Source organism: Amborella trichopoda, chromosome 1 (genome assembly GCF_054954075.1).
Source record: "Amborella trichopoda isolate Santa Cruz 75 chromosome 1, AtrichopodaSantaCruz75HAP2 v2.0, whole genome shotgun sequence".
In the NCBI taxonomy this organism is placed as follows: domain Eukaryota; kingdom Viridiplantae; phylum Streptophyta; class Magnoliopsida; order Amborellales; family Amborellaceae; genus Amborella; species Amborella trichopoda.
Window position 1 is genome coordinate 33,348,845 of NC_142336.1, and position 20,228 is coordinate 33,369,072.

Sequence of the window (20,228 nt, forward strand, 5' to 3'; positions counted from 1 at the left end):
AAGAAAACTTTAAACCAGTGATGCTAAGACCAGACGAGTGGTTTGAGTTGGAAATTTGTGAAACGGTGGCCTCTCTGGTCTGCTCTACCTTTGGACCGCATAGTCTAGTGAATTGGTACGGGACTGGGGGATCGGCAGGTCGACTGGTGTAGTACCGAACTGGCTGGTTTAGATGAGGTAAAAAAGAAACACTAGAAAACTTTTGTTCTTTAAATTGTGTTTTTAGTGGTTTTTTTTCATCCTTTTTAATTCGTTTAGGGCATTTTGACTATTGTTTTTCTTATTAGGGATGGTTTTTGGGTTTAAAGGAGGATATTTAGACAAAGAGATCACTTTGGCTCAATTTTTTTCATAGTAGGGATGGTTTTGGGGTTAAAAGGAGGATTTTTAGACAGAGATCATTTTGGCGATTTTTGTTCGATTCTGTGTGTGTCTGTCTGTGTGTACTCAAAAACTACCAATTTTTGGGAAAACTCTAGCGAGTTTCTATTTTGGCCCTTAATCTGCCGTACTTCAAGCCCCAAGTAAGTTCATTATACCCTTCGTTTGATTGTTTGATTTATATTTGGAAATATAGAAAAATTGAAATTTAGGTTTTTTTTAGAAATGATTTTCCTACCTTTTTTGTTTAAAACAATGTTGCATTTTCTTTAATGAGTTTCATGTTGTTATGGGCTCTTTATTTTTGACTTATTTCATTGTGAATGAGTATTAAAAATGATGGTTTATTTTTGTTTCTAAAAGATTTCTACTTGCTTCCTTTTCTTAATATTTTCCATTTTTCAGTATTATTATCTATATTAATATTGATGGGTTATTTTTATTTCTAAAAGATTTCTACTTGTTTCCTTTTCTTAATATTTTTCCATTTTTCCGTATTATTATTAATTTTTCCATTTTTTTTTATTATTTCACATTCTGTAAATTTTTAAGTTATCAGACTATTGAACTAGTCTTAACCGGTCGGTCAGACCGACATGTGCCCTTATTGGTTCAGCCACCATTCCATTCTTAACAACATTGCTCAAAATGCCATGTATTCCATTTAAAAGACACTCATGCTGCTCTGTTTCTGGAAAATAAAATGCAAGTTTTAAAATTTACTGCACAAGTGACATCCAAAGGAAGTTCATTTGTTTGTAAAAATTGGATACTCTTTATTTTGGGTACATGTAGAACGATGCATGCCGTTTACAAGCTGCAAACTGCACATCACCTTTAGTGTCTGGGACAAAGGATGGTTGATGTGGTGAGTTCCTTTGCCTGAGCGGATATTATGGAGGACATGTCACATGAACCATCCACCACCAACAATGGACAACAGGGTAACTTGCAGTAGTAGTTGCTAAGCTGCAATGCAACACATTATGTTTTTCTTGTCAAGCCTTTTAATAGGAACTATTTTATTTTTCTTTTTCACATGGCATCTGGAATAGATGGTAGTTATGCATGACAAGATAAATTCTTAGAATTATAACTTCATGAGTTTTCATATCTTGCAATTGAACTGGTTAGAAATTTCTTCATGAGAATATATTTTACACTAGGAACAATGCGCTGTGAGGGAGAATGAGATTTTGCGGAAGCAGGTAATCCATGGAAGCTTGTTGGTGCATTGTTACAATGTCATTGATGAAGTTAAGTGCAAGTGAAATGTAACCTTTTGTTGAGTATTCACCGGCTAACTTTTGTAGGTAGAGGATCTGCGGGGTCTGCTGCCAGGAACTGAAAGATCAGTGACAAAATATCTTGATTTTCATCCCGTTGAAAGGAAAGTTTCCCATACGAAGCCATTGCTCCCTAACCTGAGTGCATTATTTAAGTGCACATTTGAAAAGGCAGAGCATTCTGACACTTCTTTGCACCTGGGGTAGTACTCATTCTTTATGCTTGCATAATTAAGTGATGCATGATTTATTCTTTTTTATTGTCTTCCACAACGGTCATATACTTTTCCTCTTTTTTCCCAGTCGCAAAATGTTCATGGGAAGTTGAAATGTTCGATTGTTTCTTCTTTTTATTGTCATAAATGATGATTGTATGCCCCTGTTTTCTTTACAGTTATCTTTTATAACTAATAAACTGAACGATATGGAACCAGGTAGATATCTGTTCTGCTATTTAATGACATCATTAGGCTGGGTTGTTTTCCATTTCTCGTATTATTCTCTTTGCAATGAGAACTTTCCATTATATTCACTTCTAAACAATGTGTCCGTTGTGGCAAAACCAATGTCTATAAAATCGAGAGTGGGTTTTCTGCAGGTGGAATCATTTCATTATTCAATATTAGCATCATCTAGTCCTTTGGATAAGAAAAGTTAATAAAATTTTATGCACTCTATTGATGTAGTAATCAGAATAGGAATAGAATTAGTATTCTTGATGTTTATTCAAATGCAAGAATACGAATGCCTATGTGCTACATTTGGTTTAATGTTCTCATAAGATGAGAACCTTTAGGCAACTGGAGTCTATACGGACTGGGACTCGGGTAGAGCTTGAATAATCATATGTCATGAGGCTGATATATGAATCCACTTAAACCAAGAGGTTAATGGGTTCCCTCTACTCAGGGTCAGTATAGACAGCTCATGTTTTAGTCAGGGCACTTGTGATTGGTTCGCGTTGTTATTTATATTTTTGTCCTGTGTGAGTGTACTAAGGCATTGAGAGGACATATGCCAAAACCCTGACACTTATAGTCACTCACAGCATGCACACAATAACCGTTATATTGGGAAGCCGTTCTGATTTGGTTTGATCCACCAAATCAGAAATGTATGCATGTGCAGAGAGGGGAGGCCCCGCATTCTCAGTAATGCATGTCCTCGAGGGGTGCACCAATAATCCACCGATATCTTGAAAGTCACATCGTCAATTAGTCGGCTTTGACAGAACCAATGATGTGTACCAGTCTCAGACTGTGTCGCATGGGATCTGTTGGGTTGATTTGAAGAAACGATATATGACCAACAATAATAGCCCGGTGGAGTACCTATTCGCTGATGATCATCATATTCAGTATTAAGACCTGTTTAATTCAATCTGGCTTTATTATGGTTCATTTAATTCTGTACTATTTTATATGTTTATTTTTGGCAAAATATCTTTTATCCATACCATTTATGTAATTGGGGAAGAAAATATACACATGGCCAATGTGTGTCAACTTCCCCCCATTAAGCCAATCTACGCTTAACTTCTTTATTTAAATAGAATGGATAATTGAATTTTGGACCACTACAACAATTAGATTGTTTGTGGACTACCTACCCTTTTTACACACATGAAAAGTGTGGTTCACTACATGAGCAAAACATGGAGGTTTTCACTTTTAATCCATGGACTAAAAGTAGTTGTCTATTTTGGGTAGGTTAAGTACAAGATTGAAAGTGATTTTTTTGTTAAGGGAACAAGATATGACACTTTGTGTCATACACGTGACTAGTTTCTTTAAATGTTTCTTATATTGCAAGTCACCTTAAGGATGAGGGTCACCTTAAACAAGGGGGCACGCACCACCTATGTTGGCTTCTTTCTTCCTTTGTGATGTTCTTATATTTGAAATAGATGGTGATACGGTGAATTAAAATGATGGATGGTTTTAAAAAGGCTCATGGTGATTAATGGTGTTAAGATGAATCCTCACTATCCAATGATGGCAAGGCATGGTGATGGAATAAGTCTAATATTGTTGGCCTTTCTCAACCCTTGATTTGTTTTTCCTAGGGCTAGGATTAAATCACACTCTCTCTCTACCCTCGATTAAAATCTGTAAAAAGGGGAGTTGACTTGAAGGCAAAGTGTGGTTTGCTTGGTTGCTTCCATGCTTCATAGTATCAAGTACGAACTTGGCTTCATAAAACCAAAGGTTGATTTTGTGATGTATGATCTTTATAAAATAGTTTTGGTTTTACAAGGAGCTCTTGTGAGGTGGGATACATGTTTTCATAAGCTTGCGTTCGCTCAAAAAAATCGCAGAATACATATGTGACTGGTTTTTGAGAAAATCGTGAAAACCGTTGTGGTCTATTTTCTGTAGCAAGAAGAAGCATTACCATGCTAATTTGGTCACTTGTTGCTCATATATTCCCATAGCAGTTTGAGTTAAAAGAGGTCCTTTCTCCTTTAGTATTTTTCTGCAGTTATTTTGATCATCCAAGAACTGATTTTCAGCAACTGTTATCATATAGATAACAGTTGTTTCAAACCTTCCTGCAGCAGATGGTGCAAACCTTTGAGGCACGTTTTCTACAAAAGCTTTTATCCCATTCAAGACTGGCTCTAACCTTAGAACACATCTGTTTTTGGAGTTGTATCTTCTCGTTTTTCTGCTGCCATTTCTTTTGGTTCTAGATGCTGCTGCCTGTCTTGACGTTGCTGGTTTTTGTTGCTCATCAAGCAGCAAAAGGATGTTTGAGGCTTCCCATTTGTTTCATTGCTTGAATGGTCTCCATCATTAACATCTCATCTCACCAACAACTGAAAGACTCTTGTCTTCATGAACCGGAAACTGTGATCCAAAACAAACCACAGAGAATTGGGTCTTCTTTTCACGCCATGGAGACCACCATTGATACTAATTTTACCCATTTTCTGCTGCTTGTTTGTTAGGATTGTTGTGATCCCCATAAGACCTAATTGTAATCAGTTGGTGTTGCCATAAAATCCTTCACGCTGCCTGGTATTTAATCGTTGACGAATTTATCACCATGCAGTTCTGTTGCTGCTGCCAACCAGCAATGTGAATCTTCCATCTTCACTCTTTTGTTGTTGAGGGATATTGGTTCAGGAAAACACTTGGTTTTCTAAACTTTCTAGCTACTGAAAAGTAGTTTCGTATGTGCTTAGATTAGTTTTATCTATCATATTTTGACCATTATTTAAGCTTGAGCTTGAACCATAGTTCATTGCTAAACAATAGCATTGTAATTTGGTTGAGCTCCTTTCCTCATTATATGCTCAATTTTTAGCATGATCTCTTTCTGATATGGCCATTCTTGTTCTCACGTACTCTTCTATGTTAAAGCATTCTTGGTTCAGCTCGTGTCCATCTTGACTTTCTAGGTCAATCTGCATGTTATTAAAGGCACGAACCTTTACATGATTTTTACGTTATTATAGTGCACTCACACCTTTGGTCACACCTGAGATCCTTTTTGGTTGCTCGGTATACAAGTTTAAATCTTTGAAAGTATTTTGGAAAGCTGTGACATCTCTTATGCTTTGAGATAGTCAAAAGAAGAGAGAGAGAGAGAGAGAGAGAGAGAGAGAGAGAGAGTACCATGATGAATGAAACAATGATTGTTTCTTGGTTGGTTGATTGCTTCACACACACACGCAACTTGGTAAATGTGCGAGCAATTGAATTCTTTTGAAGTTGAGCATTGCCTACCTTGTGGAAATTAAGGGATCAAGTATTGGAAATACTTGGGCTCATGTGTGACAATATAGTGCTTGTTTATCGGCTTCCAAGTGGGTTGAATATCCTAGCCCTTTCTAGTGCCATTGAAAGAGTGACATTTTCAAGGGTTGTCTTAAAGACCAGGGAGGTAATATTTGGCAGTGTTTGGTTGTTCAGGGGACGGCTTCCCAACTTCTACGCGACGAATATTTCTGTACTAGATCTTATTCTATTTGACCTTCATGTTAACTATCCTTGAAGAATTTGCAGGTATATCTTTGAAGAAGTTCAGGGACATGTTTAAAGGATTTATAAGAAGGTCTAGGTTGTCCTTGCTGTTTGGTATTTTGTGACTGAAATTGTCCTCTACAACACTTCCATTTTCAGAAGGAGGGGAAGAGGCTGAAGTAGGAGAGATTACCTGCCCTCTGAGCTGTTCGACTCCAGCAAACGGATCTCACGATCTAGTTCTTCTTGTTCCAGATTTTTAGCTATCTCCTCAAAAGTGAGTGGAGGGTTTCTACTTATCAGGTTCACTCCATAATCTTCCCACTCTAGGGGCAATGTGTAGACGAGTAGTGATTGCGCGTACTGAATGTTGAAATCAACCACGTTGGCTTTCAGAACTCCATAGATTGTACCGAAATTCATCACGTGATCCCCAATGCGGGTTCCTCTCTCCATTGGTCTTGTAAGTACATCCATCATAGCTTCTTTATTCCCCATTCTTTTTCTTTAGGAACGACTTACTTATTCAAAATGGCTTCTTTATCCGTTGAGATTGCCCTGAATCGACCTCGCTCTGATACCAATTGTTGGGACAACAGAGTTACTACACAAGGCTATGAAAATTAAAATTTTTACAATCGATCTGATAACATCAACACTTTTTCAATTGCCTTGGAGCTAAGTCATAACAACTCCTTCTGAATAATTAAAGACACTTCTTTACAATGCAAATGTTACAATGGCACTTTGAGTAAATTCAAGGCAATTTCAGAGTATAGAGAAGCCATTTTGAGTAAGTCATTCTTGAAAAAAAAGAATGGGGAATGAAGAAGCTGTGATAGATGTACTTGGACAATCAATGGTGGGAGGAACCCGCGTTAGGGATCACGTGATGAGTATCAATGCAATCTATATAGTTCTGAAAGCCATCGGGGTTGATTTCAGCATTCAGTATGCGCAATTACTACTTGTGTACACATTGCCTACGGAGTGGGAAGATTATGGCGTGAACCTGGTAGGTAGAGACCCTCCATTCACCTTTGAGGAGATAGCTGAAAATCTGGAACAAAAAGAACTAGATCGTGAGATCCATTTGCTGCAGTTGAACTGCTCAAAAGGGCAGGTAGTCTCTCTTACTTCACCCTCTTCCCCTCCTTCTGAAAATGGGTGTTGTAGAGGACAATTTCAGTTACGGGAATTATGAGAGAGTGATTTTAAGAGAGGAAAGGAGCAATGGGGAATGCTCTTGAATGGGTTGATAACAAGTTTATCACATTTTGTTGCATAAGGGCCTTATATCTGATTGAGAAATGACTGTTGTGAGACTGAAGGACCTTATGTTTTTGTTGACTCAATGTTTTGTGACCATATGGACTACATTTTCATGCTGTCAATAGTCCTATGTTATGTTTTATGTCAAAAACATCATCTATGAACAAGTAGTTGTTTTTATTAAAAGGAGATTTTCATTTGTGATAGCTTTGGTGCATCTATGAATTAACCCACAAATGATTTTTAAAGATGTATGGAATTTCTTTAAATATGGGTAAAGGAATTGAGAATACCGTTTTTCAAAAAATCTTGAAAAACATAACTTTTCGATTTTCTTAAACCCCTTATTATAACAGTGGGAGTAGCACATATTCTTAAAAGATGCAAGAAATTTGTTATTAAGATAAACAAAATGACACAATGACCTTACTAACTAGATTGAAGGTTTTAAGTGTCCTAAGACAGTCTTATCTCAACCAGATTGGGACATATAACGATGTTTTCCTGAAACTAATCCATGGATTCTATGAGAAAGAGGATGGATTGAGTTGTATGGAGCCTTTATGATGTACAAAATGTGCAACAAAGGAGAAAGACCAGTTTTTCTATTAAGAGTTTTTCTTTAATATATTAAAGCACATTATTTCTATCTTTTTATTAGTTAGGCCTCAAAAGGCCAAGTGGGAGAATGTTAGTATAGTGGCCTTTCAAGGCCTAAAAATCTATTCTTCGTTCTTAGTTCCAGTGGGAGTAAGATGAGAACTTTTAGGCAACCGAAGTCTATACGAACTGGGACTCGGATAGAGCTTAAATAACCATGTGTCATGAGGTTGATATATGAATCCACTTAAACCGAGAGGTTAATGGGTTCCCTCTAGTCAGGGTCGGTATAGACAACTCATGTTTTTAGCCAGGGCACTTGTGATTGGATTGTGTTATGATTTATATTTTTGTCTTGTGTGAGTGTACTAAGGCATTGCGAGGACAGATGCCAAAACCCTGACAATTATAGTCACTCACAACATGCACACAATAACAGTCGTATTGGTAAGCCGTTATGTTTTTGTTAGATCCACCAAATCAGAAATGTATGCATGTGCAGAGAGAGGAGCCCCCGCATTCTCAATAATGCATGTCCTCGAGGGGCGCACCTGTAATCCACCGAAATCCTAAAAGTCGCCTTGTCAATTGGTCGGTTTTGACAGAACTAATGATGTGTACCAGGCTCGGACTGTGTCGCATGGGATCTATTGGATTGATTTGAGGAAACGATTTGTGGTCAACAGGAATAGCCCGATGGAGTACCTATTGCCTGATGACCATCATATTCAGTATTAAGACCTGTTTAATTCAATCTGGATTTATTCTAGTTCATTTAACTCTGTACTATTTTATATGTTTATTTTTGGCAAAATATCCTTTATCCATACCATTTATGTAATTGGGGAAGAAAACACACAAAGGGCCAGTATGTGTCAACTTCCCCCCCCTAAGCCAATCTAGGCTCAACTTCTTTATTTAAATAGGATGGATAATTAAATTTTGGACCACTACAACAATTAGATCTTTTGTGGACCACCTACCTTTTCTACATATTTGAAAAGTGTGGTTTACTACATGAGCAAAACGTGAGGGTTTTTCCTTTTAACTCACGAACTCAAGTAGTTGTCTATTTTTGATAGGTTAAGTACAAGATTGAAAGTGACTTTTTTTTATTGAGGGAACGAGATATGGCACTTTGTGTCACACAAGAAATTATTTCAGATTGTTAAAATTGGAAACATCTTCTTATCACTAAAAAATTGGAAATCAAAGGGTATGATAAGTCATTTCCAATGCGTTACTACTAGACATCCTCTCAACATTTGTGTAATTTCAAAACCAATTGGGACATGATATGTTAAATGGGTGTGGGAAGCGGATTAGAATTCCTCATATTTTCACTAGATTATCATTGCAACATGGCACCAATAAGGGATAACAACGTCAATTATTGGACTTTCCAATGTTTTTTCATTTGGCAAATAGAGGATGGAGACCCAAGCTTCAAGGATTGGAGTTTGATATGATATCCATGAAGATCAAGCAAGGCCTCTTGATAAGAGGGTGGGATTAATTCAGCTATCCTCCGTCAGAAGGGACAAGGCCCCTGGGTGTGATAGGTTGACTATGGATTTTTCCAAGACTTTTCCGATGTAATCAAACCAAATATATTATCACTCGTGAAGAAGTTTCATTTTAAGTGTACTTTAAGTTGAGGGCTAAATGTGACACTTATACTTTCCTCCCTAATATTGAAACTAAAAGGCTTGTACACTTCAAGGAGTTCAGGCCAATCAACTTTGGAAGTGGTGTTCACAAAGTCTTGCCAAGATCTAATTCAATACCAATGAAAGAAACATTTTGTGTGGATTAGCAGATTCTGCTTGGTGCCTATTTGGAAAGAATGCGTTGACTCGAGGCCTAAAGTGAAGAATGGGGGTGGTGGTCACGATAGATTTGGAAAAGAGGCTTAAAATATAGTGGATTGGGACTCTTTGGATTCTCTAAGGTGTTGGATGGGATTTGGGGATAAATCATAAGGCCATTTAAGGGCCTTATGAGAGCATGTAATGAATTTTATGAACGTTCTAGCATCTTCCATTAGATCATGATGATTGATCTATAGATTGTAGGGCTACGATCTCTCACCGTACAGGTCACCTTTGATCAATGGTCAGATGGGATCTCCATTAAGATGGCCCTTACCCTAGCCACAAATCTATAACATCTCTCAATGGGGTTTTAGGGGGTTGTCTCTATAACATAACCTAGATCTGTGTCTCTCTCTCTCTCGCACTCAATGTGGCACATCACCATCTCTAGATATCTCTCCATCTTTCTCTCTCCATCTCTCATAGTCTCTTAGGAAAAGGAAAGGGGCACACCCCATAGTGATACATCCATAAAGGGGGCACAACCCACAGAGAGAAGAAAGAAAGAAGCCTCTAGTTTATTGTTCCACATGCTCTCATCTATTCAAGGGTTTTAGCCTTAGCTTCCCAAAGTTTGTGAGATCTAAAAAAGACCTTGATCCCGTGCGCCATCGATGGAGGGAACCTGATGCGGGGTGTAACAAGTCCAATTGAGGTAATCTTTTGGCATCTCTTTTTATTTTATTACATCTATGTTTTTTGTTCCCAAGTTCAAGTTGATATACATTTTAGTTATGAAATAAATAGTTGTTAATGTGGCAGCACGTGATAATCTATTTTTAATTTTCTTAGTTGATTATTTTAGTTCTTACTGTAATCTATGGACTTTTGTAAGTATTCTAGCCGATTTGAAATAGAAAAATGTTATATAAATTGTGCTAGTTCACATTGTCCACTTTCACTGTAGAATCTAGCTTTGGCACTTTGGGAAAAAGATCTTCAAGAGATCTCGATTTTTAGATGTTGGGATCTCGATCCCCACTTTTAGGGATCTCAATCACCATCTTAAAGACCAAGCTAATAACTAAATTGATGTTTTTTTTCATTTATAGCCGGCTATCACTACAACTATATATTTAATATAATTGCAGTGTATCAAAAAGCGCTTGGCGGGTCTTAGGCGGCCTGGGGGGTCCAAGCAGCCTAGCGCCTAGGTGACCGCCTAGGCGGGAACCCAGAACCTGGGCGGCTGCCCAATTGAAAAAAAGTAAAAAACATACCAAATTACCAATATACCAGATTCCAAGTTGAAAAAAAACAAACAGACGTTGAGAAGAGAATTTTGATAATCCATATTATTAAAACAATAAAATATAAAGCCATACAAGTGTAGAAGATAAAAGTAAACACTCCACACAATAGAAATATACAAAAATTTAGAAAATATACAGTCTAACAAAAGTCAACACTCATGACTCAACACAGCTAACATACTCAACACAGCAGTTAACATACTCAACACCAAGAGGCAAGAGTCTTCAGTCATCGTCATCATCATCATCAGAGGGAATATCAATAGGGCAAGCCTCATCATATCAGAGTCATCTCCCTCTTCAATATAACACTCGTCCTCCTCTGTTTCTTCTGAATCTGCCTCTTCCTCCTCCTCTTCTTTTACCTTCCTCTTACTAGTATCTGCAGTCTGTACATATGAGGTCCTAAGAGTCTTGGGTGCTTTACCCTTTTCTTTGTACTTCTCTGAACTCAAATATTGTATAATTTTCTCTTTGGTAGCCTCAGGAACATTTTTACACGGGGCAACATCCCCCTTAATACCGGTAAGGTGCTTTTTAAACCGGTAAATGCCCCCATTAGTATCTTTTCCACAATAATTACATTTAATACGATTTTTATCACTTGGAATCAGGTTGTAACCATACTTTCAACTCAGATTACCACTCCGACTACAACTTGGAGAAGATACTTCCATAGAACAAGGCTTATTGTCATCATTTTTTGGTTCTTCAAAATTAAGAAAATGTTTAATCTCATCCCGAACTGCTTCAGGAACCTTTGTACAAGAAGCAACATTACCTCTAACATCAGCAAGGTGTTTTTTGAATCGGCTAATACCCCCATTGGTATCTTTTTCACAGAAATTATACCTTATACAAATTTTATCATTTGGTTTTGGGTTGTACCCATACTTCCAAAGCAGATCACTTCTTCTAGAAGTAGCAGAAATAGAAAAAGATCTATGACAATGATTTTGTTCTTGTTTTTGTTTTACATTACTTATAAATTGCTTAATCTTCTTTCTGATAGCTTCAGGAACATTCTTACGAGGGCAACATCCCCTTTAATATCGGCAAGATATTTCTTAAACCGGTTTATGCCTCATTTGTATCTTTTTCACAAAAATTACATCTAACGCAATTTTTGTCATTTGGATTCAAGTTGTATCCATATTTTGAACCCGGATCTCCACTCCAACTAACTCTTGAAGAAGACATCTTAAAATAAAACAAGCAATCTAAAAAATGCACTTGCTTTGGTTGCTCAAACTCCAAACATTGAGAAACACTTCGATGATTCGATCCAATGAAATGTAGTTTTTTGAAGGTTCTTCTCTCTATAAGGGTTCTTGTGGGTTTAGGTTTCAAATTAACCTAAAACCCATCATTCTAAACTTTTATATCTTGAAAAAAAAAAAAAAAAAAAATACTTTTCTGCCTCTAGGGGGGGCAGGTCCTGAGCGGCGGCCTAGGTCTAGGCACTGGGTGGCCGCCTAGGCAGGTTCCGTACCGCCTAAGCGCTGGGCAGTCCGGTTTTTTGAACAATGTATAATTGTATTGCTTGCTGATCATAAATAAAGAAATCCCTACTTTAAATAGTAGATATAGTTCTGGTTTATATATAATTATATACTCTTCAAAGTTGGTAACAAGATCCTGAAAAGTCTGGATCTAGATCCCTAAAAGATTACGATCGAGATGCCTTCTCGATGCCCTGATGCCCATTATATGCTATTTTATAGATGACACTTCCCAACTACATGGATCTTCTAGCCTTTCATGATCCCTTGCTCCCGCTCCCAGTCCCCCTCCATTACTAGCAATCATGGGATAAATGAAGGCGGTAGAATAGGGATAGTATCTCATTTGCATCATTTTATGCACTTATTAATGGGATACCAAAAGGCTTCTTATCTAGTTCAGCAGGTCTTTGCCAGGGTGATACTCTGTCACCTTTCTATTTGCATTGACAATGTTTAAAAACTTCCCACCTAGCATCTAGGTGGCCTTGGCCCACCTAGAGGGCCAAAGTGCCTGCTTAGGCCTAGATTGGCCTCCATGGGCTCCATGTCCTTGAGTTGGTGAAAGTGGACAACGTGAACTAGCACGGTTTATGTAGTTAAATTGTTTAACTTTTACCAAACCGGCAAAAACACTTACATAAGTCCAAAGATTGCAAAATAAACTCAAATAAACAAATAAGATCATAAATTTGGATTCTCATTTGCTGTTACTTTAACAACTATTTTTAATCATGATACATAACCATTAACTTGGGAACAAGAAACATAGACTGCAATAAAATAAAAGAAGATGCGAAAAGAGTACGTCAATTGGACTTGATACACCCTACTCCGGGTCTTCTCCACTGATAGCGCACCGGATCAAGGTCTTTTCTTGGATTTCACAAATTATGAGGAGCTAAGGCTAAAACTCTACAATGCATGAGAGTCTGGGGAACAATGGCTTTCTCACTTCTTTTCTCAATGTATAGGGCATGCCCCTTCTAGGTGTCTAATAAGGCTAGGGCGTGCCCTCCTTTGGGTTCCTTAAAGAGCTTCAGAGATAGAGAGAGAAAGATAAAGAGAGAGGTTGACATGCCACCTAGAGGTGAGTCTTGTGGTGTGGAGAGAAGAAACCCCCCAAAAGGATCTTTTATAGACTTGTGGTTAAGGTTAGGGTTTAGCCATCCTTATGAAGACCCCATCTAGACCATTGATCAAAGGAGACTTGTGGGGTGAGAGATCTTAGCCTTACAATCCATTCATCAACCATCATGATCTCATAGAAAGTGCTAGAACTTATCCTTCGGCTTCCTTAACCTCTCAACAAATATTTAATGTATAGAAAACGCTCTTTCCTTTTATTTCTATTCGTTCTCTATAGATGCTTCTTTTGAAAATTCACTTAGCCTCTTTCAAACAGTTTCTTGATTCAATCAAATATTGGCTTATTACACAAGCCTTATCAAAAGAGAAAGAAAGGGAGAGATGTGGGGCGTGCCACCCAAGGAGGCACTAGTGGGCCTCACACCCTTATCAAGAGTGCTAGTTAGGTGGGGCCCATGGAGTATAATGGGCTTTTAAAGGTTTTAATAATTTTAAAATCAAGAAAATGATTTTTGGAAATCGATAAGCATTTTTATTTTCTCTGAATAATTAAATACAATGTAGTTTCAACCTACTTCTAAATTTGTTTTGAGAAAATAAAATATCCAGAGACTTCCAAAAATTTATTTTAATAATCTAAAAATCATTTATAATTAAATTAATTATTTTAAATTAATTTGATGAGAATCGGATCCAATTTCATTAAGAAAAATGCAAAAATATTGAGGCACTCCATCTGTACTAGAGACCATGTCCCACACTCACTTTCTAAAACCGACCCAGTAGTTCTCATGACCCTCAGTCCATCATAGGATTTCATGATTGGGCTACCAAAGTCAGCCAATATGATGCAAATGAAAAGTAGGGTTGTTTAATTTTGTATTTTATATTTCTTTTAATTTTAGAAGTTGGAAGTGCATTGGGATAAGTTAGGTTGGGTGTGATTTTTAGTAGGGGCCAAAGTTGTCGTTTAGGAAAGAGCTTATCCTTTAAGATAGATAGAAATCATCTTAAATTATCTTTTAGAAAGAGAAGATAACATGAGATTTAGAGAGATAGATGGACAGAGAGCTAACGTGTGAGAGAGATAGGAGATTTACATGGAGAATAAAAAGAGAGTTAATTTATTTGTAGGTTCTTATTTATTTTCTTTTAAGTGTATTTAAAGGGAAGAGGTTCCTCATTGTAAACAGAAGAGATTGGAATTGAGTAAAGTTTATCTTGGTAAAAGATTTTTTGGGGTGGATTCCCTTGCAGACCTTGAGAGAGGGTATATTATCTCACACTTTATTATTATTTTTTATTTAATTATTACTTTTCTCCATTCTCCCTACATCAGTTAGTATCAGAGCCTTGATCAAAGATCCATTCACCATATGAGGCATTTGGATTGATTTGAGCAATTGGAGCGTATGGATTGATTTGAGCAATTGGATCAACAATCCGATAGGCACATGGAAGACCTTTGCAGATCAAGATAACAATATCTACAAGATCAACAATTTGAAAGAGACATGGCAGACGTTTGTAGATAAATACAACAATATCTACAAGATCGACTTAGTATATTACAACAATAGGAAGAAGAGTGTGAAGAGGTAGATATCGATGCAAAAGACGATGTTGATAGCCCAAACGTGCAAGAAATTTCAAAAATCAATTGTGAAGAAAATGATATGTGTGTTGCAGCTTATGGAATACCACCCTGTGAGCATGAAGGAGAAATCAAGATTCAGTTTGGTATTCTAAACTTTGGTGTCTCAAATTTCCACTACAAATCGTGTTGGATATATTGTTTATTTATTGAAAAAAAGTACTGAGGCACATGGTGGGATTGCATCACCAACTTTTGAGAAGGTCTCTAAAAGATTTGAGTTCTACTTTTGATAAGGCCTCTAAAATATTTGAGTTCTATAAGCTCGAGGACGAGCTTCTCCCAACCTAGGGAGAATGATGCAAATAAAAATTGGGGTTGTTTAATTTTTTTTTATTTTTATATTTCTTTTAATTTTGGGAATAGAAAGTGCGCTGGGATAAGTTAGGTTGGGCGTGAGTTTTATAGCGTGAATTTTAGTAGGGGCCAGAGTTGTGATTTAGGAAATAGCTTATTCTTTAAGATTAGTAGAAATTATTTTTTATTATCTTTTAGAAAGAGAAGATAACATGAGATTTAGAGAGATAGATGGAGATAGAGATAACGTATGAGAGAGATAGAGAGGAGATTTACATGGAGAATAGAAAGGGATAGAATTAATTTTTTATGGGTTCATATTTATTAATTAATTTATTTATTTGCTTCTAAGTGTATTTAAAGGGAAGAGGTTTCTCATTGTAAACAGAAGAGATTGAAATTGAGTAAAGCTGATATTGTCAAGATCTTTTTGGGGTGGATTCCATGCAGACCTTGAGAGAGGGTTTATTCTCTCACTTATTATTATTATTTTTATTTAATTACTTCCTTCCATTCTCCCTGCATTGCAATAGGTGATGAGAACACAATCCTAGTTTCCCCTTAGGAGCAAGCCTAGTCACAACGACTTGTGCACACACATTGCAATTGGTGCATGAGGGCTTTCTCTTGCACATGTACATGCAATACCTTCAGTGGGAGTTTACTTCATGATACGACTGTCATATGTATATAGCGTGTGATGGTCACGATGAGGATTTGGCCCTTGTCCCTTCAAGCCTACCAAACACACACAAGGGTCACACAGTCCCTTGGATAACTACTTGAGCATCTCTTTGACCTCATAAAGGCGTAATCCTGCTAACCCTTCTCGGGTGTACTATATACCCAGGTGTCTTAGGGTTTTAGATTTTAATTGGCCTAGTTCAAGTGTAGTTTGAGTCTCAACATCAATATTACTGACTTGGGTCCTCTGTCTTTGTTTCACTATAATAAAATTGGTTACATGCTCTCATAAGGCCTTTAAATGGCCTCAACAGCCCTACAATAGGCGTTCAAGCACCCAAGGGTACCTACTGGATTACCCTTGTCCGGAGGGTAGAAATTGCCCTTGGGCAAGGTGCGCTTACGCCCGTTTCTGTTCAATCCTCCGATTTCTCATTTTCTTTTTTTGAGATTGAAAGAATTTGAGAAGTTTGAGAAATCATCTCAATCCAAAATTCTTTTATTGGATTCATTGTGAATTATCTAGAGAGGTTATAAGAGTAACTTTTAGATGATTTATATAAATGTTTTGGGTTATTTAGAGGAACAATAAGAGGGATTATTGGGCGTTTTAGAGGCACATATTCATATGTATCTCATTCATGTTAACTGAGGCGCCCACCTTGTGCCTAGGCAGCCAGCCCCCATGGCCACCTGAGTGCTTCCCCTAGGTTTTTTTTAAACCTCATTCACTGGTTGGTGAGGCACTTAGTAGAGGACCAAGGGTCAATCTGCACAAAAGCTGTGGGGTTGAAAATCATGCGATGAACCAGTTGGCTAGTAGTGCGCTGTGAATTATAAATCCTCGAAAGCAATAGTTGGCCCGGTTGTTGAAAGATGTGAGAAGAGGCTAGCCCCGTGAAAGGCTGTTAACCTTTCACATGGCAGGTCGGGTTACCTTGATTAAATTCACCTTAAGTAGCATTTCAGCACATTTTATGTCATTATTCCAGATGCCTATGGGCAATGCTGATTGAGTTATTATAAAGGGATTTCTTGTTGCAAGGAGACAAGGAAGTGAGAAAGTTTCTTGCTGTCAAGTTGGAAGATATTTGTGGGCCCAGGTTCTGTGGTGTCTTGGGTATTTAAGCGCCCCACGGAAATAGCAGGCACTATTGGGGAAATGGCAATTGAGGACTGCTATACAACACAATAGCTTTTTGTTAAGAACCATATTAGGAAAGTATGGGAGGGGAGGGAAGTGGTGGGGAGTTCAGGTGTTGGGCAGACAGACTGGGATGTCATGGCTATGGGGAGGTACTTAATCAGTGATTAGGTGTTTATTCAAGGAGGGTGTTAAGATTAATGGGGATAGTAAAGTTTTGGCGCGAATGTGGATTGGAAAGTTGGCTTTAAAATCATGAGTTCCTTCAATTGCAACATTGGCTGTTGATCCTAACAGTACTTTCAGAGAGTGATTTATGTGGTGGAAGGCAGTGCTCTCCTTTGAGGATAATCCATGGTATGAAGAGTTTAGTGAGTTCTGTCAATTGTTTCTGAGGCATGAATCAGTTTTAATTCCATTTGATGAAGATTGGATGGACAAGGCTTTTGGGCCCACGACACGGTGGTGTTTTTCTCAGATCATTCCACTCATTCATCACGTAACATATTGATATGGCTCACACCCGGCGACGCATGTGGGACCATATCAGCCCGGCCAAAAATCTTGACCTTTGGCTAGATTGCCACATTGGATAAAGCTTTCACAGGGGGCCACTTTCATCATTGTGGCCTTCCCAAAATGTTATCTATGTTAGGATGCGGAGGAGATAGTCTACCATTTACACCACTGCATTGTCCCTTTACTCACTTTTTATGAAAGTTTCTTTCTGAAGCTTTTTGGGCCTAATGGGTTATGCTGGCTTTGGTGGAATCTCTTCTACTGTGTTGGAAGGGACGTTTATTATGGCGGCCTCCCAGTAATTAAAAGGGGCATATGGGAAGAGAAGAACAATAGGATCTTCCTGCATCGCAGGACCGACAACCTGACCTAGAGAGAAGCTATTATAGATATCATGTCGTGGAGCTTTGCCTGGCAGAGTTTAGAGGTGTCTTTATGGAAGATTTCATTATGGATTGGGCCAACCGATGCCTCAGTTAATCCTCCCTGCCCCCTCTCTTCACTCCCCTAACCCAATGCATCACTGAAGTTCAACTTTGATGGTAGTTCAATGGGAGACCCAGAGCTAGAAGGTTTCCCCCCAGGGTGGCCGGGTGAGAGGTGGGTTGGGTTCTTAGGAATTGTGAAGGCCATATGATTATGCCATGCAGACATGTAGCTCAAGCATGGTAGAATTGTTGGCTTTGATGATGCGTTTCTGATTGTTTATATGACATTTTAGCGGGCCACTTATATTGAGGGTGATTCTCTCAATGTTATTCCTTAACAGCATCTCACCAGGCTTCTTATCCTTGGCAGAGTTGGACATCATGGGGGAATATTCCTAGTGATTTTGGTTCTACGTTCCAACATGAACATAAGGAAGTTAATGGACGGTCTCTCTGAGGGAATCACTGTTGATTCCCTTGTGGTTGTGGATATATAGCATCTTTTAACTATTTCATTCTTTAACTACCATCACTCTCTTGTGCTACCCAATTTATACATCTCTTATGTGCTTTCGCATTATGTATGCATTTTATATCAATAAAATTGTCAAGTCTATAGAAGAAAGTAAGAAAATGGGACATGATGGTTTGGTAAATACCTTTTAGTAGTTGGTGGAATTTAACTCAAAGTTGTCTCTATGAATTCTTGAATAGGCATGTTATTATAGTTGAAGCTCCTATACCTGTTTCTTTTGTGTTATTCTGAGAAATTAATTGATGCTACGAGACTTTGTTTGGAGAACATCTGACATGTCCCTGGTTTCTGCAGATTTTAAATAACTGCCGTTAGTCCTTATTTCAGAAGTTATCATTTGTTTGCTCTCTCTCTCACACGCACACACATACACACTTATTTACATAAAGATTGGGCTGTGCTGGTGAATGATTTTTCCCACAATTTGTGTTACCTGATTTTCAGTTTGCCGGATATCTACTGCAAGAGGAAAGCAGTAGAGAGAACAACATGTTCTAATGGTGATTCAGGATCCCCAATGCCTCCGTGGGCATAAGTGATGTAGCTCTTCCAGCGCTGTGACAAAGTTTAGGTCTCAGAATCTCAGTCTATTGTTGGCATGCATGATTCTGTGCTTGGAGTTCCATTGAATTTTGAAGCATCATCCTTGAGAGGCTTTTGCATGGCAACATCATTGGCCCTGGAAGAATTTCAACACAATTTTAACTAGCACAAGTGCTTTCCCTTTTTCTTGGGCTTGTAGTTCACCAAGGTGTCTTGCATTGGTGAAAGTTTGGATGGGAGAGAATACTATTTTGTAGCATGAGATGTCATAGGATGGATACTGTTCTGTCATGGCTTTTACAAATACTCAGATCTTTTGCATGTCTTCAAACTTACTTCTTTTGTCAAATATTATGTGGAAGGATTATGTTATGGTACAAATACATGTGAGTATTTATTAAATGTACTCAATATTTTTGGACACTAATCACTTTTATTTGGTAGTATAAACTTTTTTTAGCATGGGTAATTTTTGTTATTTAGTGATATTTAATGCTTCATATGGGTGATGTCATACACCATGTGGCTGATGTCATTTTTCATAAATTATCTCTTTCTATTATGAATTTTTCTTTCACCCTTGAATAATTATCTAAAATGCCCTTGGCTGAAAAGTTACTACTTTATGAGATAAGGGTATTAAAGTTTAAAAAATATTGAGTACATTAAATAAATATTCACATATACAAGTATCCTAACATAACCCTATGTGAAAATGTCACGAGCGTTATTTGTTCTTAAATCTGTTGCTTGGTGGGCTGCCTGACCTGGCCCTATTTTTGTTTTTTTGATAAGTTAATGGCGTGAATGGAGGCGGGTTATGTTGAGGCATCTGCCCCGTAACCACTTTGTCCGGACCCCATTCCCTACCTGGCCTTTTTATTGAGGGTATATCAAAGTTAGAAAAATGGGTAGGAGGGGCTTCGGACTTGAGAAATAGTGCCCAATCCTTCATTGTAGGACCCAACCTAGTACAAATAATCCTTTTAGGGTATATAAATAATTAAAAAGGTAAGCAGGAGGGGATTCCGATTCAATTTGTTTAAGGATGAATAAAAATTTAAAAGGCGGGTATGAGGGAATTCAAACTTGAGAAATTAGAACCTGGCCTTAATATTGATTTGTCCGGAAAAGCGAGCAGGAAAGATTTGAACTTGAGAAATAGCGATGGGGACTACCATGAATATACATAACCGTTA

The 20,228-nt window shown here is 37.8% G+C and overlaps 1 protein-coding gene across 3 annotated transcripts in view; it reads left to right on the top strand.

The window, feature by feature from the left end:
* Positions 1-19,456, top strand: part of LOC18433358 (MADS-box transcription factor 23) — a 44,762-nt gene extending 25,306 nt beyond the window's left edge. For 2 of the 3 annotated variants that reach the window (XM_088862599.1, XM_088862603.1), the window contains exons 6-8: positions 1,548-1,589; positions 1,695-1,870; positions 18,931-19,456. In XM_088862599.1, coding sequence (XP_088718725.1) covers positions 1,548-1,589; positions 1,695-1,870; positions 18,931-19,021 — 309 coding nt within the window. In that variant the 3' untranslated portion in view covers positions 19,022-19,456. The remainder of the gene's footprint in view (positions 1-1,547; positions 1,590-1,694; positions 1,871-18,930) is intronic. The other variant, XM_020666571.2, reaches the window with a different exon arrangement.
* The last annotated feature ends 772 nt before the right edge of the window (positions 19,457-20,228 follow it).